Source organism: Monopterus albus, unplaced genomic scaffold (assembly GCF_001952655.1).
Source record: "Monopterus albus unplaced genomic scaffold, M_albus_1.0 scaffold207.1, whole genome shotgun sequence".
Taxonomy (NCBI): Eukaryota; Metazoa; Chordata; class Actinopteri; order Synbranchiformes; family Synbranchidae; genus Monopterus; species Monopterus albus.
Genome location: NW_018128087.1, coordinates 431272 through 452084, shown reverse-complemented (window position 1 = coordinate 452084; position 20813 = coordinate 431272). Strand labels below are relative to the sequence as shown.

Below are 20813 nucleotides of genomic sequence, written 5' to 3'. Positions count from 1 at the left end.
AATTAAAGTTAGAAGGTGAAAAAATAAATAAAAATTAAAAGTGATGAGACTTGACATTATTCAAAATGGATTTCCTTTGGTCTTTGGCTGCCTCTGACACTGAAGCTCCATCGCTCTCTTTAAAGGAGCCAGTCCATATTAAAGCTGCACTAATCAATGTCTTTATATTAACTGCGGGTCAGATGGCTACCTGGAATCTGAAAGTGATCACTTGTATGACCCCACAGAAAACTACCCTTACCCTTTACCAGCGATTCCAGGTCTTGATAGCACCTTTCAGCTCGTTGCACTGGTTTAACAGCCTGCAGCTTTAATGTGTTAGTTCAGTCTCCCTATTTCCAGCCACAGTTGGCAGCTTTTTTAAGCTAATAAAGTGAATAAATAAACTCACTATACACTACGTGCCCAGCACCAGGGAGAGGAAAGATGCAGTGATCGACTAGTTCTGATGATCACAGTGGAGCATGTAACAGCTAAAGAGTCATCTATTTCCTCAAGAGTTGGTGAAGACTAACACAGTCATTGAAAGGCGAATGAATATTGAATTACATTTTTCACATACAGTAACAAAAAGACAGCTCTGAATGTACGCTAATGTTGCTCTATGTCTGCTCAATGTGTAAATCTGTAGCTGTTGTACACTGTGCCCAAGTGTTAAACAAAATAATTAATTACAGGAATAATAGGTGGGGTTTCTTTTACAGAATTACAGACTTGTAATTTGGGGATTTAAAATTAAATGTGACTTGACTTGAAATTCTTTCAAATGAACCTCTTATATGATTTCTTCCTTACATTTTAGCTTCAATGTCACTAAGCATGAAGGTTCATTCTTAACCTTGAAATTGATAATTTAATCCCTATCTGAAGTCCATTTACTGTTTTCTCCAAAGAATTTAACAGTATCTTTGCTTTTTGGGTCAAATCTTTTTACCTGAGGTTTAATAATAATTCTGCTCTTCTTAGATATTCTGGCAGATCAAGTCAGTCCCCTCCTGCAGGATCCGGACATCTTACCCTTCACCAGCTATCCTGGCATGCAGTGCCCGTCCATGGAGCCAATTATGTCCCCCACACCATACTACTCCAGTCAGAACTACTACCCTCTGTACAATGGAGATGAATGGTATTCACACACAGGGATATATGAACAGAGGAAGGGACCCTTGGAGTTCGGCTATGATGCTGAGATGGAGGAGGTTTCTGCTTTGGTACCTGCTGTGTGCAAGAGGAGCCGGCACATGCCGCAACCTGGAAGGGTCAAAGGGGAGGAACTGTGTGTTGTGTGTGGAGACAAGGCCTCTGGATACCACTATAACGCTCTCACTTGTGAGGGATGTAAAGGTGAGAGGTGAAACACTTGCACACATACTCAGAAGTTGAAAGTTCAGCTTTTACTTCTGAAAGATATAAAATATCCCAAATAGGGTTGCAGTTAGTGATTATTTTCATCATTGGTGAATATGTCAGTTAATTTTTCAGTTAATGTAATTGTTTTGGCCATAACATATAGTGTCAGAGGAAAAAAACTGTATGGTGGTTGCTTGTTTTAGTCAATCAACAGTTCAGTTGGTTTATTTTCTGTTGATCAACAAATGGATTAATTAACTAATCATTTCATGTCTAATCCAAAAACACAGTTATTTACAGATGGCCCACAGACAAAGAATTGTTATTAACTTATGACAGGAATGTTCATATCTATGGCTGTTACAGAGTCATATGTGAGTGTGTGCTGAGTAAGACTGTGTTTGCGCCAGAGCTCTTCACCACCAGGATGTTACTGTCATGGTTTTTGTGCATATTAATCCTGACTGAGGAGCAGGAATTGATCATCTTCTGTAAGGAAAATTTCTTATTAAGAATACACTCTGATGCTGCTGTTGACTTACAGTATTATTTGCTGTTGTCTAATCTTACTTAAATACTACTACTGCGGCTGTATAGAGTGGCTGATTCCATAGCCTATTTAATTACCTGTCAGGTGTACAGTACATTATATCTATGCATCTATGCACTTATTAAAGTATATCTGAGTGGATCTTACAGAGCTGAAGAATGTCCTCAGGCTGACCGAAATAGTATAAAAATAAATGAGGAAATGTTATTGTAAGAGCAAGCACAACCACTGACCTTGTAAAAATGATGCTTGGTACAGTGGCACTGTGGCCTTTAGCAGCTCCTTGGCATGTTTTTATGACCGTGTGAATTTGCTGTGATTCCTGCCAGATGACAGGGTGAATGGACATGAGTGTAATTCCACACGGTGAGGCTGGACAATGCCAGCTGCATTTGCACCTGGTATTGTCAGGCCATTTGCCTGAGAATAGGCTCAGGTCTACCTGGTACTGCTGCCAGATTGGGTTCCCTCTCAGCTTTCTGCTGCACAATGCAGAAGCTACCTGAGCTCAGTTACGCTAATGCACGTCATTGTGCTTAATGTTGTATGTCAGAATGTGTGTACCCAAGTTATTCCGTGTGTGTACAGTATGCGTGTGTCTTGCTCTGTTGCTGTCCCTGTGTGGATCATTGCCCACTGAGTTCACAGGATTCGCTCTGTGACATTATTAGAACAGTATATAAACCACAACTTGTAAATCATCCTTTCTGCTAAAAAAAAATGCTGGAGTCCACATGACTCACTATGCAGTGATGGATATATTGATCAGATGATCAGTGTTCCTTTGAGAATTAAAAAGTTCATAAGAAATTAAATAAAAACTAATGAAGCCAAATGCTCCATTTCACAGTGTTGTATTATTACACATATTGATTATTACTATTATTATTAGTAGTAGTAGTAGTAGTGGAAATAACATGTAGTATAATTTGCAGGGTAACAATGCATCATAAAAAATAACTAGTTATGGGAGTAATAGGATGATATATTGGCCAGTATTAGCTTTTTGCAGATATATTGATATTGGCTTAAATATAAAATAAATAAATAAAAATCACAGTACAGAAATTCCAAACATGCTTTTTGAGGTCATATAAAAACAGTGTCATTACTAAATATTTTGTCTGCAAATAACAAGTAGTAAAATATCCCACTTAGTGCATGAATAATGGTGGCACCCCACTGGCCCATGGGTTGAGGAGTTGCTCATGTCATTCCCCAACATTTTCTTCTCACATTTCCTGTCATCTCTCTATTGTCCACTATTTAGTAAAGGCATAAAATATCCTGCAGTAAATGATTAATAACAACCTAAGTACTAATATTGTTATTAGCCTTAAAAATACATCAGTGACTGGACTCTTGTACTATCTGAAATGTAGTGGAGTAGAAGCTTAAAGTTCAATAAAATGATAATAATTAAGTGCAAGGTTACTTTAATAGTACTTAAGTACAATGGTTGAGCAAATGTATTGTACAGTATGTGTTGTCCAACGGAACACACTGTAGGTAGTCCCTCTTTACGATATCTCAAAATACTAAATGGCTTGGCTTAGCATCGCCATAATTCAGTAGCTCACCCATGATAATGCCTTCGTTTTCCATGTTCAGGCTTCTTCAGACGGAGCATAACAAAGAACGCTGTGTATAAATGCAAGAATGGTGGAAACTGTGAGATGGACATGTATATGCGCAGGAAGTGCCAGGAGTGCCGGCTCAGAAAGTGCAAAGAGATGGGTATGCTGGCTGAATGTGAGTATTACAGACAGGATGCTGATACAATTGTCAATCAATACGATGGGGAGTGAAAAAACTGTGGTAATACTTCTACTTGCTTCAGTCATGCATCAGTTCAAACAGTGTTCACATGCACACACTGTGCTGCCATTTAATAGTATCAAAAGAACCTCCTTGGTAAGCCCTCATTTCCCATTCTGACATGGGCTATTAAGTTTTATTGGGGGATTGAATATCACATAGTAGACAATAGACAGGTTCAGTTTTTGTTACTGTTACAGGAACTGGAGTAGTGAAACAAACACCTTAAGCTTCTCCTAGGAAAAAAAATGCCATTGCCAAAATGCCATTAAAAGAAATTGTCTAACGAATTATGAGTTGAAAGTGTCTTAAAAGTTTGAAACGTTGCCTTTGTCTCTTGGGGAATGTAGTCAAAAGTATTTTTGGTAATACTTTAGTTATCAGGGGTTTTTTTTGTAACATTGTACCAAACTACAGGAAGGTTTACAGGAAACTTTCAAGAAATTATTAGAACATAGAGATCCTGTACAATAAGGCATAACCACATCTTCAAACTGGAAGCATACCTCAGTGTGAGGACAGAAATCATAAACAATATACTGTATTTACTTTCTCTGAGGTCTTTGGAGGATTACTGGGTCTATTAAGAGCTGCTAAAAAGAGCAGGAGGACTGACTGGGCTCTTGTTGCTCATAAATAGTGCAGGGAAGTTGTGATGAATATTGCAGGGTGGCAGGCGTTCATGACCCTACCTATCAACTGGTCCAACTGGACCTCAACAAACAGACATTTTTGGCCACAAATGCTAACTTACTGGAGAAGATGTTGTATTATTTCTTTGATTACTCTCCATTCCCTCCTGTCCTCTTGGGTCTTTAGCAAAAAGGGAATATTTTTTATTCAATTAAACTTCCAAAGTAGGCATAGAATATTAATATTACTGCATTATTATTACTAAGCATTATGATAATGCAGGACAGTAAACGTAACTCGACTGACTGATAAAACAGAAGTTAGAATAGTGGAATAATTAGAACAAAAAGTAATTGATAACAAGAATATGAAGAGTTTTGTGATCATATAAATGTATGCTTTAACCTAGAGATCACTGACGGGTAAAGATTACATTACAGTGGACAAAATATGTACTGTATATAATCTTGAGATTGTAATGGGGAAAAAAAAATACACAGCTATAATTAAAATAACAGAACTCACTAGTGTTGACTGGTAATATTTCATACAACTTTAATATGGCCTCATGAGAAATGAAAATGATCATTTATAATAGCACGGCTGTTGAATAAAGAGCTTTGATAGTGAAGCCTTTGTCACCGCCGGCAGGTCTGCTGACAGAAATCCAGTGTAAATCTAAAAGGCTACGGAAGAACGCAAAGGCCTCCCCAGGACAGTCAACTGGAGACGACACAGAGGGTGCAGACAACACAGAAAGCAAACATGTCACCTCGACCACCACAGTGTCAAAGGTAGTCACAACCTCTGCCTTCATTTAACATATTTCTCCAGATATGCTGTCATGTAAACTGTGACAAAAAAAAGATCTCTCCACTTAATCATGTGTTGTTTTGTTTTCTCTTTTTAAATCCAGGAAAGAGTTGAAATCACTAAAGAACAGCAGGCACTCATGAAAGTCATTGTAGATGCTTATAACAAACATCAAATTCCTCAAGATGTGACCAAAAAACTGGTATATTACCCTTAATACTGCTTCTAACCTTTTGTTCAGATTATCTGAATTGATGCCATCACAAAGTTTAACAGATGAGCAGCTTACAGGTGGCAACAGAAAGTGCAGTTCATGTGTACCAAGCCAGTGCAGCTATCTGAAGTTTATCCACTAAAGTTTGCGTTATTACATGTTTAGAAATGGATTACTTTTATGCCTTGATAAAGTCAGCTCACACTGCCATGGCTGAGGCCGCCCTCTTCACAGATGATCCGATCTGTATCATTGCTATTTACTACTGTTGTTTCCCCCACAGCTGCAGGAACAGTACAGTGTAGAAGAAAACTTCCTCCTGTTGACAGAAATGGCAACGAATCAAGTTCAAGTTCTAGTGGAGTTTACAAAAACTATTCCAGGTATTATTCCTCGGTTTGCAGAAGCTGTAGAACTGACTTGGCCAAAGGCATGGTAGTGTAACTAAAGTACAAACTGCTTTGCGATTACTTGTCAGTTGTAATGAGTGGTCTTGTGTCTCGCAGGCTTTCTGTCTCTGGATCATGAAGATCAGATTGCTCTGCTTAAGGGTTCGGCTGTGGAAGCCATGTTTCTGCGCTCAGCTCAGGTTTTCAGTACAAAGATGCCCAATGGACACACGGAAGTTTTAGAGGAGAGGATACGCAAGAGTGGTGAGTAAACTGAAGTAGTATGCTAAACAGGTCTGTTCCTGAACAGCTCCATCAAAATTCACAATGTACAACTATTCAGTGTCTGCAGAAATAACTGTAGCCCTCCAAACTTTCATCACCCAACATTCAGTAAGTTTTAAACGTGGAACCACAGTAAACTAACTCCTGATTCATGACCTTCAGGAGTCTTGGTCATATGCTCCATTAGTTGCAGCAAACTGCACCTGCAGCATCTCATGACATCTGTAGTTCCACCTTCAGCCAAGCAGCCCGGTCCAGTCAGTCATCCTTTAATAATTGATCTGACTGATCTGTGCAACATAGGGAGATGTGTGCTGACCTGCTGATCTCTGGCTGAGTGTAGGTTACACACACACTCTCACTGGCTACCGTTTCAATCGGTTTAGATGTACGTATGTGAGAATGCTCCCAGGTAGAGCAGAGCATTCAAGACAAACCTTACGCTTTTGTGGTACTGGGTTTAAATTATTAAAACACACATGTTGATTCTGGTCTTGACAGGTTTTGTAAAATATACACTGTTTTATTCTCTCTCCATTTACACATACTGTATATTTGATTTTAAATAGTTTATGGCTGCTGGTTTAAAAAGTATTTGTGACCCTCCCCCCAGCTCCTCCGGGGAAATGCCGAGGCGTTCCCAGCCCAGCCGAGAGACATAGTCCCTCCAGCGTGTATTTGTATGTATGTGAGGTGTCATTTTGTCAACCAGGCTGGACAGTTAAACAGGCAGCAGCGATGTGTGTGCGTCACTGGGTCCCTCAGCACAGCTCTGGTATGAATGCTGGGGATAAGAGATATTCACACTAAAGGCCAGTCTGGGAGAATAAGGGCGCAAAGCTGTCTGAAGAGACCATTGTTCCTTATCAAAACATCAAGTGCTATTATGCACTTCTCTCCCTCAGAGCCCCACTGGCATTTCTGAATGCTTGATGTCCAGGCAGACAGACATCCTCTGCTAGTTTGAAGAGCATCAAGAGCAGGACCTGTGGCCAGTGTGCCAAAGCAAACTGAATGCAAACATTTGAAATCATATTGTATAAAGAACAGTGCACAATTTTCATCTTTACTAATTACTAAATCATTACCTAAAGAAGAAAAACTGATAAATGTGTATTTGTTAAATGCTGAAGGACCCTGTAGATCCTACTGCATAGCAGCTACATACAAACAGGAATTATCCAATCAAAGTTAAGACATTATGCATTTCAGTTCCAAACTTCCTTTTACATTCTAACCCCGTTCCACTCCCTCATTTTACAGTCATGACTAAAGTAGAGAGAACTGATTTTACAGTACGGTACTTTTTTCTCTCTCTCAGGTTTGGTCGCTTTCTTCCCTTTGTCTTAGTAAATCACATACATTTGGGTCTCAGGTTCAAAGGTATACTGTTCAGTACATTCATAAATTAAGTCAAGAATATTTTTGCTCCATGTTTTTTTTTATTTCTGCTCTTTCTAAGCTCTGATCTTTATTTTCTTCCTCTTGTATTTTGTACTCCTCCTACTCACTTCTCTTCTCCACTTCATCCATAACTGTCACCTCAGTGCACCTGTCATGGTGTTTCTGTATTACCAGTATGTAACAGCCCTTAAGCATTAAAGTGTCAAGTGCATTTTGCAGACCTGTGACTGTGGTTTGTTTTTTGATTTATCATATTGACTATGTGATGTATCATAATGTTTGTTTGATTCCACTGTTAAACAACTGGGGAAAAATCTAAAAATATAGTATAGAAAAGGTAATTATACTGGAAGCTGTACTGTAACTTAGTCTAAACAGTGGTTTCTCATTAGTCTAGCTGTGTCTGTGTCATTATTGATTTCAATGTGGCATTTATTGGCAAAGATTAATAGTGTATAGGAAAACTGTAACAAGAAAAGTTGCCCTGAATTTTGGTAGTATTGCTCTTGCTGTTTTTTTGTTGTGTTTTAACCCCTTTAAATTAGGGCAGCATTGTTGTGGTACTGTATATGAGCTGAAACCACTGTCAGTAATTAAACCAGGGCATTAAAGCACCTCATTACATTACTAATGTTATCACTGATCCAAGGTCTGTACTTGACATTTTACAGTTTTTAAGATGAGCTTGCTTCAAAATAAATAATTTTGAGAATTGATTACTAAGTCTAAAATATTCCTTTTTCTTCAGGTATGTCAGAAGAATTCATGACACCCATGTTTAACTTTTATAAAAGCATCGGCAGCCTCCACATGGTGCAAGAGGAACAGGCTCTCCTGACAGCCATAACCATCCTGACACCAGGTAACAACTCACTCATCATCATTCATCTCACTACATAAGGTGTTTTTCCAAAGTCAGTATCTACAATCATTCATAAGACTGATGTATCAATATGTTCACTCTCTATCTGTGTCCAGACCGACCCTACGTGAAGGATCAGCAGGCTGTTGAGAGGCTACAGGAGCCCATGCTGGACGTGCTGAGGAAGCTATGTGTCCTACAGCATCCGAAGAAGCCGCAGTACTTTGCTCAACTCCTGGGTCGTCTGACGGAGCTCAGAACGCTCAACCATTACCACGCTGAGATGCTCACATCCTGGAGAATGAATGACCAAAAATTTACCCCGCTTCTCTGTGAGATCTGGGATGTGCAGTGACACAACAGGAGGAGGGAAGAAAGCTGCAGCCTGGGGATAATAGCATGGACTTTTAACTCGCAAGACAAAGTCGTTGTGCAACTACAGTGCATATTTATACTGGATGATGTGTGGAATTAAATCCCTGCACAACAGGTTTGTCTCTGTGTTGCCTGACCTTGATGGCATTAGTCACAAGCTGACTCATGTTGTGTTTATTCTGCCCATGGATTTTTTTTTTTTTTTACAGCTCAGACCATCATCATGTCTATTTACTGTATGATTTAACCAACTCAGACTTGTTGAACTGTTTAAAATTACGGCTTGTTTTTCAGACACAAAACTATGCAAAAGTCTGGATTAGGCAATGTTGTTTTTTTCTTGAAAGCCCAAGAAATTAGTCAGACAAGTACAAACACTGGAACGTATTCAAAGCAAAGATGGTGCTCTTACAAAGTGTAAGGTTTAACAATGGGTCCATTTATTTTTTACTCGCAAAACTTCATAGAGCTTACTACATGTACATGCTGTCAATTTGCAAAAGTTGTATGCTCTCAATAAATAACAAAATTAACAGGCAAAAGTTTTATATTGAAACAATCTTAAGTTCATTTTCATACTTATTAGTCAGCTCAGCAGAAGTATTAAATCAAGGAGGAGTTCACATACAGATATAACATCTGGTGCATCTGGAAAATTATTATGCTTTTTCCTCCTTAATTAATTTTTCTGAAATTGTATCTCAATAAACTAAACTATGCTCAACTTACTGGAAAACACTGACTAAATAATAAAATAGGAATGTCTAAAGTTTTGATAATGAAATCTTCCACTGTATAACCGACAACTAACAATAAGAACATTTACTGCCTCGTGTGTGCCTTCATTTCAACCTCTGATAATAATTGCTTTCAGTGGGACATCAGAACAAATATGCCTCCGTTAAAGGGTCATAAATGTGTTTCTGCATGTTTTAGCTAATTTTCTATAATTAAAAAATGTTTAACTTTGCTGATGACTATTTTTATAAGTAAACTGTTACACTTATGATTTGGTTTTTATGATAAATGTTTGGTTCCTTGGCGCATTTTTCCTTTATTTAAACCTCTTTCTTAGGTATTGTGACACCTGGCATCCTACCATTATTACTCCATATGCATTTATTAATGGTTGCTGCAGTAACAACAGTATGTACCGTAACAGACACCAACATCGATTAAAGCATGTAGCAAAATTATGAACAGTGGGTGGAGCACCACCACCTGGAGTGATACAGTAGTAAATCATCATAATTGTTCTTTACTTTCAGTGCAGGTTAGTGCAGTACACATAGACGTAACACTTAATTTACATTGTACCCATAATAATATTTTGTTTTATTTTGCTTAAAAGAATAATCAAGAATGTTGTGAATTCATTCAAGTGGTTAGATTAGCCTGAAATGCACAAAAAGCATGAACACAGACACAAATATATCCATAGTATAAAGGCTTTGTATGATGTATCTTAAAGTCTCATTTTTACAGAAAGCTAATTTTAATGTATCATTTTACAGCAAATAAACTTTCTATCATTTACATAATTGTCCTCATGCAATAGAATTATAATTTGTATGCATAAAGAAACTTTTAAAAAACTTCTAAGCACTAAAAATGTAAGCATATTTGTGAACCAAAAGCACATTTTATTACTTATTCAACAATTTATTATATGTAAACACATGTACTTTTATAGCACTTCAAAAGCAAAAACAACTACCTCATGTGCTGGTTAGTGTTCATGACTGTGTCACAGCGCCATCTTGTGGAGCAATGTGACAACAAATATTACCCCTGGAATTACATTATTTACCATAAAGAAAATAAAATGCAAGCAAACTAAGCAGTAAATGTTTTTGCAGTGTACTGGTGACAGATTCATGATTTTTTTGGATGATACAGAAGCAGATGAAGTAGCAACGTATAGATTTTCAGTAAAACCAACAGAACCTTTTTGTCTTTTTCTGCTATTTTTAAAAAGACATCATGAAGGGCTAAAACATTTAGAAGTGAGTTCTGTCCTGGTTGGCTTGAGGTTTTATTTCAGGATAAACAAGGAAACCAGAAAAGGTGGTGTACCTCCCCTGGTTGCTGTAGACGGCGTAACGCTCGTCCTGCTGACTGTACAGCCAAACTCTGTCACCCCGACGGAGAGACAGCAGCAAACTCTGACTCTGCATCTCCCGTCTCTTCGATGTGTCCTCATCAAACACCATCGCCTGCACTTCACCCTTCCCAGTCATCAGCTTCACAGAAACAGCCTTACGAGGATGTTTCCCCACAGTGAAAGCAAAGAAGTAGGCCCCAGGGAAGTGGCAGGTGAACAGGCCTGAGGTTTTGTTGAAATGGCCTCCAGTGTTGACATATTCCACATCAAAGGTCAGAGGGGTCTTGTCCTGGTGCCTGCTACTCTGCCCCATGAGTGTGGATGTCCGTGCCACAGAGAAGGCAGACCGTGGCTGCTCTACTGTCTGACTCCTGGCCCAGGGATCAGTCTGAGGTGGGCAGTTTGGGTAGGACAGCCCTGGTGGGGACAGATGGTTGCTGATGTAGCTGTGTGGAGAGATGTCAGGATAGATGAGGTAACCAGAGAAGGTGATGTATGGACCAGCATTGCTGTACAAAGCATACTGAGGACTCTGCTGTAAAAGTAACCACACAGTGTCCATTTCCTTCAAACTTATCATGACACTCTGGCTTTGAACTTTCCTTCCTTTCTTGCGGTAGTCATCATACGCTATAGCCTGCACCTCCTGCACATTCTTCACCAGTATGACTGAAAGCATTTTCTTTGGAAACTTGCCCACTGAGAAAGAGAAATAGTATACTCCTGGGATGTGGCAGCGGAAGTGACCAGAGTCTGGGTTGAAATCCCCTCCGATGTTGACTAGGAGCCTGTTGAAGGTCATTGCCTTCTGCTTGCTTCCCACAACACTGCTGCTTCGTGTTGCAGAGAAAGCAGAACGGAGAACTGCTGTCATGGGAGGAGCATGAAGAGGTGAAAGTGGCCCAGAGCAGGTGAGCATGATGAATAAACAGGCCAGATAGCAGTGTGTGCACCAGTAAGCTAAGAAAAAAAAGGACAATTTACCAACATAAATTAATGAACAAATTAGTGAGATACTATATTTGAGATGGTTTTTTGCTTCCCAAAATAAAAGTCTAGTCTTGGGGTTCAACACATGGAGGTCGAGTTTCTGAGGGGGGTTGTGTAATGATTAAAGGAACGTTTGTGGAAATAATCTTTTTCGCCTTCTTGCTGAGAGTGAGATGAGACGATCAATACCACTCTCACATCTGTATGGTCACTATAAGTTACATCTGGACACATGTGGAATAAGTTCTTTTAGTCCTGATATCACACTAAGCTTAACCCTCTCTACAGTACAAAAAATGCTCCAAGTTGATAAGAAAGTCTGGCTAAGCCGTGACGAGGTGGCTCTCCCCCCACTCAAATCAAGCAGTCAGTGTGAGCAGGAGCCCCTGTAATGTGGCTGATATTGTCTGTGCATTGAGAGAAGGGACTAGATTAGATGCTGGTTCAACTGTTCCTGTGCGTGTTGAACAATGGAAAATTGGTGAGGTGGGGCACGGCAGGATCACTGCAAAGCACATATGAATCATTACTTTGAAATGTGTATGAAACAGCAAATGTGTAGTATTATTATCACATTTTCCTTAAAACTGTAGCATTATCAGTATTTTTAAGGGCTTCATTTGCTTACATTCCTGGAATTCTGTTATTTTACCTTGCCACATATTAGAGAAGTGACAGAGATTTATGCTAGGAAAACCATATCTGTCTTAAAAAATATTTTAAAAGCCATTAAAAATTTTAGCATACATGTACGAACAAAGATCAATTTAAAATCCAATAAGATCAGATTGGTCAGAAGAGCTTCCATGATCATGACTAAATGATCGAAAATCTTACACCTGAAAAGGCAACTGACCTGTAATTCTACACCTCAGTGTTTTCCCCTGCTGCCTATAATATACATATTTTACAAAAGACTATTGATTGGCTCCAGCCACCCGTGACCCCGTTTGGGACTAAGCGGTTTAGAAAATGGATGCATGGATGGACTGTTGGTAGATGTTTAGGGCTAAACTGTGGTGGCAAACCCAGGGTCAGGTTTAGAAAATGACTGCGTGCAAAAGAATAGTACTGCTCAGATACTCTCACTCACTACACTGAATTAGGCTTTTCAAAATACCATTTCAACATTTCAAAGCAACATCGCCTACAATGTAATATACTGTGTTCTTATTTAGTACAATTCACCATTGTGTAACTATAAAATTAAGGATGACTATGATAAAAAGGACAAAATTCAACAATCACTACAGTGTCCAGTGATTTATAAAACTGACCATGCTCTTGCCAAGTCAAATAAAAATATACAGTAAGTCTACTGTACATAACATTTATTTCATTTCTATTCCTGCACATATTTTGTACCAAAAAGATTAATCAATTACAGAAATATCTGACCCACCTGCCGGGCTACACTGATGCATACTGGACTTCTTCTTCTTCTTAATAATAATTTAAATAGAGCACTTCTTGGTTTGCTGCACCTGCTAGTGTTCATGTAACAGGTCTAACACCCAGAAGGACAAAGATTTTGTCCATACAGACAGACCTATGCCAGGAGGAGGAGCACCACACTCCCTCCAGTCTATACTTCAAATTCAAATGTAGTGCACAAATAGTGGAAATGCAGCTGCAACATTCAGCCTTATTGGCCAGAAATCTAATTTATGCTTTGTCTTGTCTGAAACAGAGGGAGTAGCAACGGGACACTAAGTGCAAGGTCAGATAAACCTCTGCATAACCAAGCAGATGGTGGAAAAATGCAGGTGAAAATGTATGAAACATAAAGTTCTACCGTGTTAATGTCGAAACAGATGCTGCAAAGAAACAAATGCATCCTTTAAGTGGGATGCAGTGGTACAGGCTAAACAAAGTGGAGGATAAAGTGTCAAATAAATAGGGAAAGTATTAAAACTGACATTTATGTAGGCTCTACGTCTGATGTATTTGTTGGTAAATTTCTAACGTTAATATTAACATAGGCCTTTTTAAACATCCATATTAACGCTGACTGTACATCAGCTAAATCACTGTGTCCCTCCGTCCATCGGATGACGCGTGTATGCTGTCAATGCAACGGAGGGAGAGGAACTAGAAGTCCGCTATTAAGACAAGATGGCCGGACTTCCCCGCAGGATTATTAAGGTAATCATTTTACACTTCAAACAGCGGCAGACGTGACTTTTCTGTCCTTGGATAAAAGTCCACATACACAGTCAATGCCATGTTGTTGCGCCCTGTGAATAGTTTGGTAAGCTAACATTAGCAACCAGCTCGATAGCAACTTCCGTTTCATTCCTATGCCCAAATGCACCGAGAAAAGGTGAGTTAAAATACATCAACGCTTTGTAAAGATGGTGTATAAATGTACTCACTGTCGGGATTATCGTTCCCAAATATACTTTCCAAGCCGAATAGAGTATATGCTGTATGATGCTAACAAACTAGCCGAGGTTAGCATAGTTATCTGGCAATTCAGACCTTGGCTAACTTCATCCCTATTAAAGCACAACAGCAACATGTAAACCCCCGTCCTAAGTTCACGTTTGCTCAAACTAAAAGTATAATACTGTGAGAATCAGGGTAACAGAATGCATTAGCTCGTTAAGTGCTCACTCATAAAACCATACATGCATCGTTTCATTAACCTAATTCGCTTCTTGCAGTATCCATGTTAGTAACAAGCTACGGATCAAATGTTAGCACTATAACTTAGTAATGTGATTGGTCGGTGGCTTTTGGAAGTCAGTGCTTTGCTTATCAGAAGAGCTGTCTTTTATTCTCTGTACCACCCAAACGCAGTTACATTATTTAAAGAATAATGTCCTGAGTTACAAATCCACTGTCCTACATTCACACTCGGAGAACAAGTATTTTCACAACTAATGACATAAATAGTACCATAATTGCTTTTTATTTTTCTGTTTGTTAGGATATTTTAGTTGACACATGAACTGTGTGTGTGAGAGTGTTGGGGGTCTGATTTCTTGGCAGCTTGCCTGTCTGTGTTATTATTATTATTATTATTCTTTTTATTTTAATGTTTCAAAAGTGCGGGACAGAAAGGTGAGGGCTGAAATAAGGCTCAGTAAACAGTGGAGACAGTTACACAGGTACAGTGCATTACACAGGGGTGTGAGCATTATTGTCTAAAGAGCCTTAATCCCTGTGTGTTTCCAGTGAGCAGCATTCCCATTTCACCCAGTATTCCTGATTATACCACAGAATGTGGGAATGGTCCACAATCCTTCCAGCAAAAGTGCGTGTTTAAAAAAAAAAAAAAAAAGCCCGTATGCAATTTTGAATGTAATACAGATGTCTTACTGGTTCCACATAACTCTGTGGTCCTTCCTCGTTGCCATAGCATTTTTATCTACCTTATTATTGGAACTATTGAGATTTTAAAAAAGTGTCATAGGAACATGAATGGTATGTAAAAATGGTTGCACGGGTGGGTTAGTCAGCAAACCACATACTGGAGTTGGTGGGAAAAGGTGGGAATGCTGGGAGCTGTACTTAGCAGACCAAGCCCTTGAGCCCTCAGAGCGTGTGACTGGGAGCCCCTCTCCTGTCTGTGTTTTCACTGCATGGTTTTGTCTGTGGGTTATCTGAAACATTTCAGGAATCTCGCTCGCAGCTGCATTCAGGAACACAATGTCAGACACAGCAGCAGCTGTTGGCAAGCCATTGTAGTTTTCATATGTAGTTGGTTTACCTTCTACCTTTTGAATGCAGACTATAACTTAAAGTGAAGAATTGCAGTAAATCTGTATGGTGTGCAATATACTGTTAATGGTATGAGGTGTGTCACTGATGCTGCATCATACACAAGCCCTATCAGACATCTGCTCCTCTTTTACAGTGCAGGTTTTTGTAGGGTGGGTGGCTGTCACTATAAGCCCCCCACGCCTGCTGTCAAGGCCATCATCCTTGCTTAGTCTGGGCAGCCGTCCAAACAATAGACTGATGTGTTTTTCCTCTCTCTTGCCTGCTTTAAGGTTACTGGAGTCATCTCATGGTCAACTTTCTTCCCTCTGCCTGTATCACCCTTATCAGCATTGTATACATTAAAATAAAGCAAACAAAGGCAAAATAAATGAGAACAAATAAAGCAAACTAATTTTCAAAACTTCCTGTCAAATGTGAGGAGTTCCTGTTTTTCTCTGTTCTGTATCAAAATGTCAAAGACTAATTAATAACTGGCAAAATAATCTGCTGATTATTTGATAAGGAAGACAGTTGTTTGTAGGAGCCTTATTAAATATCAATTATCCTGAAGGTTTTTGGACAGGAAACAAAGTTAGTACATGGTTTTATCCCTCAAAGAATTGAGCAGTAATTGTCACATATACCTTTCATGCACTTTCCATTTGCAAAAACCAAGGCAAAAATTACAGTATTGACAGTGGATTTGTTTTTTTTCTCATTCATTCTTTTTTTTGTACCAGGAAACTCAGCGTTTGATCGCAGAGCCTGTCCCAGGCATCATGGCAGAGCCAGATGAAGGCAACGCCCGCTACTTCCATGTGGTCATTGCTGGGCCTCAGGACTCACCTTTTGAGGGAGGCACATTTAAGCTAGAACTCTTTTTACCAGAGGAATATCCCATGGCAGCTCCTAAAGTACGTTTCATGACCAAAATATATCATCCCAATGTGGACAAGCTGGGAAGAATATGTCTAGACATTTTGAAAGGTAACTCGGTGCACTGTCATATCACAGTTACTGCTTGGACTCATAGAAGTTTGTGTGTTTCATGACCATATATGTCCAGGTATTTTGTGTGGTATACAATGTGTTTTACCTTAAAAGACATGCATGCTTCCTCTGTTGGCTCAAAATAGCAACAGAAAGAAAAATCTTCTTCCAAAGCCGCTGTAACAGTTACTTTGTCTTCTGGTCTGTTGAGTCGGGCTTGTTAGCATATAGGAGAGCCTGTATGGCCTGTGAATGAAGTGAGGGAGTTGCCAGTTTTATTTTGCCCAAAAGGTCAAGGGACTCTTAAATTACACTTGTGACCACTAACTGGATCTTTGTGCACCTTTAGATACATAATTCCTCTTCACTCTTTTTTTCCTCTACCTTCAATGCCTTACACTCTTATTAATCCCCCCCCCTTTTTAAAAAAAAATTCAGATAAATGGTCACCAGCTCTGCAAATCCGTACAGTGCTGCTATCAATCCAGGCTTTACTGAGTGCACCCAACCCTGACGATCCCCTAGCAAACGATGTTGCAGAGAAGTGGAAGTCCAGTGAAGCTGAAGCTATAGAAACAGGTGAGAGCTATGATCTGACCAGGTACAGCAGAGGGCTTATTACACATTAAGACTCAAGGAAACAAAACAATTTGGCAATTTTCATGCAGATTTTTGTTTTGTTGTGTTTTGCTCAAAATGATCTGTTCTTTACTGTCTTATCAGTTAACGAAATAACATGAAACTGTGATAGTCTAACGTATTATAGACATTAAGCTATACTCCAAATATAGTTTTAAGGAAAGGTTTTAATATAAAAAGGTAAGATTTTAAAATTTGTCAACAGGTTCTTCCATTGTTTATTATTTTGTCCTCACTTTGTGATTGGATACAGTGGCATAAAAGCGATGGAAGAGGGGCCCCTTGTGGTCATTTATGGTCTTTGCATGAATGGTATAAAAACTAAAAGTTGCAAATGGCAATAAGGGGACATAAAGGTGAAAATGTGATTTAGAATTTATCGCATTTGTTCAGAATTCACTGATGAGTCTCACATTAAAGCTTTGTTTAAAAATATAGTAAGGATGGTTGCCAGTGAGAGTCTTTGCAATATATATCAAAATGCAGGAAGCCCTCTTATGTAAATGTGGATCAGAGCCATATTGTAAGTTTTTACTCAGCTCATCTAATTATTGTTTTTGTTTTTTTTTAATATGCAGCCAAGTCATGGACCAGGCTTTATGCTGGAAACAAAAATGAAGTATAGAGCCACCTAACACACGGAGACACAAATGGAAGTCTAGTGTGGACACAACACCTCGTGTTCTGCCAGGACTTCTTGCTGCTTCATTTGCACTTACAGGTTTTATATGGATTTACCTGGCTTTTTTTTTTTTTTGTCCAGTGATTTTAGGAGGCTTTTGTCGAATGCTGCTTAAACACATCCAAGGAGGATGGCGTTCTGTCTCCCACGTTTTTGGGGATGTTATGGGTTTGTGGTGTCAGGAATGGGTGAGGAGGAGACACTGGCTAGATGTGGTCAATATTATATTTACATTTTATATATATTTTTAAACAGAATTTCCTTGTGTTGCTTTTTGTTGATTAAAAGCAGCTAAGTACTACTAGCACACTCTGTGGAGACACCCACCTGGGGACAGACCAGGGTTGAGTCCTGTGTGGTGCAGCAGGACACATAAGCAAGCAGCCATGCTTTCCTTAGTCTTAGCACAGTATATATTTTAGTTGTGAATTTTTCTTGCTGTTGCCATACTAAGTACTCAGCTTTTTTCATATGTCAAACAGTCTAATTCTATAGACTCAGTGGTTTAGTTTTCCTTATGGCATCTATTTAACTGACCTGGCTGAGACAAAATGCTGGGTTGTTACAGGAAGGATCAATGAAGACTAATGTTCGACTGTTGCTGTTGGTCTTTGAAAATTTCAATTCACTGTTTGTGAACACATTCCTTCTGTTAACTGGGAGAATAATTGTGTGTCTGCTCTCAGAACACTAAGAAACCATTCACCTCCAGATTTTTATGTTCTGTAAATACAATGTGTTGATTAATAAATACCTGCCTGACTGTAATTCTTAATGGGGAATGTATGAAAGGTGTGTCAAATACCTCTGTTGATGTATGTTGTAATTTTCTTCCAAGTTCCCGTAGGCAAAAACACAGCAGCAATATCAGCATGACAAACTAGCACAGACACTCATTATGCAGAAGGTCCCTGTTCTGTTGTGTTATATATAGTATGTTGGAAAATAGGTCTGCATGATTCACGCCACTGTCATTTTATGATCTTTGCAGATAATGGTGTCTTCCTTGTCTCTTCACAAATCATTTAAATCCTCAACATGAGCCATAGCACTGTTTTGGTTCTGGATCAGCATCACTTCCAACCTTCATAATGATTAAGACTTCTGTACCATTTGGAAATTATTAATTGTTCTGGTTGCTGCAAGATATCAGTCATTAGGATTGTCCATGACCTGATTTTGGAGACTGTATGAATAAACAGACATCCAACTATTTGGGCGTAGTCTGTATTTTAAACATCTCTAAACATTTTCACATTTGAACGCATCCTGTGATTTAAGGACAGTCCTCATCCACTAGAGGGAAACCCTGGACTTGGTAGCGTTTACACTCAGCGGTACAGGCTGCTGCAAATACCCAGCGAATGTTAGCACCAGGATGCTTCATTGGGTTTAACGCTTGCTTGTTTTGCTAGTTTCACCTTAAAACAGCAGGGGATGGGCCGTGACCCCTTCAGACACTGTATGGGCAATCTGTCAATGTGTTTAATCTAGCCTGTATAACATTATAGTGTATGTATGTATTCTTATAAAGTCGATAATAAATACAATTCTGAGATAAAACAACCAAATTTGAAATGGCCTGCTTTGTAAGTATAGCACACAAAATGCACTCCTTTCTTCAGAGTACCTTGGCATTGGGGCTGAAATAGAAAAGCACTTAAAAGGAGCTTTAGTTATTCGGAGAAACGCATCATTCATGCGCGCGTTGTTTTTAACGACGCAGCCGTGCGTAAAACCACGGTCTCGTGCAGCTGTCACCCCTATAAAGACACTTGATCCACGTTTGGATAATTAATTGTCTTGCACGTGAGCTTCAGTGACAGACAGCTCTCGGGTCAGCTGGTAGCAGCCCACCGGCCACAGATGTGAGTTTGTTCAATCATGCCTGTTGACAGCGGCGCTAATCCAGTCTGGCATTGTTTCATGGCACAGGAATGAATGAACGGAGTACACGAGTTTAACTGCGACTATCAGGAGAAGTAAAGTTGTGTGGCGACCCTGACCTGCCGCCGATGTTCATGTGTTCTATTGTGTGCAAATGGGTTTGACACTGTTGTTGAAAGCTGTGCATGTATTGGTTACCGTTGTTTCGGTGAAATACCCGCGCTGTTCTGTCCAATGTGGGGTTTGGGGAGGAACCAGTAGGGAGAGTATAAGAGGGGTAACAGGTGGGTGTATCAGGGTGATGGCAGTTGGCACTGAACATGGAATTCCCTGAGGGAGTGTTGCTACCACTTTCTTTTTCTGCTATTTTCTTTTTCCTGTGAGCACACGGTGCCAGGTATATCGCAGTTTCATTTTGCATTCTTATTCTGTTCAATAAAAGCCAAGAAAAGACAGAGAAGATGTTCTCCTCAATGCCAGCCTAGATGCCAGCACACAGCTGGATAGTTAGATGTCACAGTTTAGGATAGGGTCAGGCCAGCTCCGCTCATCCGAACCAGTGGAGTGCCACATTGGTGTCAGAAGTGGGATTGCGCGCTCGTTGAACGGCAACATGGAGAGGAGTCTGGCCGAATTAGAGAGGGAAATAGAGGAGAACACCCTCCAGCTGGGATGGCTGGAGAGAGGGCTATGCTGGGAGCCAAGGACCAGCGTTCGCCCAGATGGCGCGAGCGTGCCATGGCTAGCCCGACAGAGAGCCAGCAGCCACACGTCGGACTTGTCTGCAGCCAGGGCAGTGCCGAACTTTGGCGGTGAGTCGCACCTACCACAGAGGTCAGAACTAAAGCTGCCCAGCTACGAAGGACTGACCCCACTTGAACCATACTTGGCTCAGCTTCGACCTCTCCCCGGAGGAACAGACGGATCTGCCCGCCCTGAAGACAGCACTTCATCGGCGCTGCGGACAGAGTGTGTCAGCAGAGAGGTCCAGAGAGGAGCTAGCGGCTCGGCACCGTTGCGAGGGAGAGAGCCTGGGAGCCTTCGCCGCGGACCTGCAGCTGCTGGTGAGACAGGGCTACACGGCGTTCCCCGCGATGGCGAGGGCAGAGGTGGGGCTCCC

At 40.0% G+C, this 20813-nt stretch overlaps 4 protein-coding genes across 7 annotated transcripts in view; 3 read left to right on the top strand and 1 right to left on the bottom strand.

Moving 5' to 3' along the window:
- nr1h4 (nuclear receptor subfamily 1, group H, member 4) overlaps nt 1-9031 on the top strand; it is a 10046-nt gene extending 1015 nt beyond the window's left edge. For both annotated transcript variants that reach the window (XM_020618554.1, XM_020618555.1), the window contains exons 2-9: nt 967-1344; nt 3512-3652; nt 5003-5145; nt 5268-5366; nt 5662-5761; nt 5885-6031; nt 8205-8318; nt 8435-9031. In XM_020618554.1, coding sequence (XP_020474210.1) covers nt 967-1344; nt 3512-3652; nt 5003-5145; nt 5268-5366; nt 5662-5761; nt 5885-6031; nt 8205-8318; nt 8435-8673 — 1361 coding nt within the window. In that variant the 3' untranslated portion in view covers nt 8674-9031. The remainder of the gene's footprint in view (nt 1-966; nt 1345-3511; nt 3653-5002; nt 5146-5267; nt 5367-5661; nt 5762-5884; nt 6032-8204; nt 8319-8434) is intronic.
- Nucleotides 9032-10366: 1335 nt separating this feature from the next.
- On the bottom strand, nt 10367-14553 carry c1qtnf13 (C1q and TNF related 13). 2 transcript variants are annotated; one of them, XM_020618556.1, is made up of 2 exons: nt 13190-13307; nt 10367-11757 (listed from the first exon to the last, which is right to left on the bottom strand). In XM_020618556.1, exons 1-2 carry the CDS (start codon nt 13209-13211, stop codon nt 10694-10696), a joined length of 1086 nt encoding a protein of 361 aa, XP_020474212.1. In that variant the 5' UTR covers nt 13212-13307; the 3' UTR covers nt 10367-10693. The 2 variants fall into 2 exon arrangements, with proteins under 2 accessions (XP_020474212.1, XP_020474213.1); XM_020618557.1 differs by lacking the exon at nt 13190-13307 and adding an exon at nt 14163-14553 and having other exon boundaries at nt 10369-11757.
- Nucleotides 13813-17841, top strand: ube2na (ubiquitin-conjugating enzyme E2Na). 2 transcript variants are annotated; one of them, XM_020618558.1, is made up of 4 exons: nt 13813-13932; nt 16236-16482; nt 16924-17064; nt 17703-17841. In XM_020618558.1, the coding sequence occupies exons 1-4, from the start codon at nt 13903-13905 to the stop codon at nt 17747-17749; spliced, it is 465 nt and encodes a 154-aa protein (XP_020474214.1). In that variant the 5' UTR covers nt 13813-13902; the 3' UTR covers nt 17750-17841. The 2 variants fall into 2 exon arrangements, with proteins under 2 accessions (XP_020474214.1, XP_020474215.1); XM_020618559.1 differs by lacking the exon at nt 13813-13932 and adding an exon at nt 13950-14110.
- A 1542-nt stretch (nt 17842-19383) lies between these two features.
- Nucleotides 19384-20813, top strand: part of LOC109970778 (diphosphoinositol polyphosphate phosphohydrolase 3-alpha) — an 18133-nt gene continuing 16703 nt past the window's right edge. The window contains 2 exon segments of the mRNA XM_074527674.1: nt 19384-19395; nt 19633-19674. Coding sequence (XP_074383775.1) covers nt 19384-19395; nt 19633-19674 — 54 coding nt within the window.

Excerpts from the sequence above, each read along its gene's own strand:
- c1qtnf13 (XM_020618556.1), bottom strand. The coding sequence starts at position 13,211 with ATGCATCAGTGTAGCCCGGCAG. Across the intron at positions 11,758-13,189 it reads GCATCAGTGTAGCCCGGCAG|CTTACTGGTGCACACACTGC; the intron begins GTGGGTCAGATA and ends TTTTTTTCTTAG.
- ube2na (XM_020618558.1), top strand. The coding sequence starts at position 13,903 with ATGGCCGGACTTCCCCGCAGGATTATTAAG. Across the intron at positions 16,483-16,923 it reads ATGTCTAGACATTTTGAAAG|ATAAATGGTCACCAGCTCTG; the intron begins GTAACTCGGTGC and ends AAAAAAATTCAG. Across the intron at positions 17,065-17,702 it reads AGCTGAAGCTATAGAAACAG|CCAAGTCATGGACCAGGCTT; the intron begins GTGAGAGCTATG and ends TTTAATATGCAG.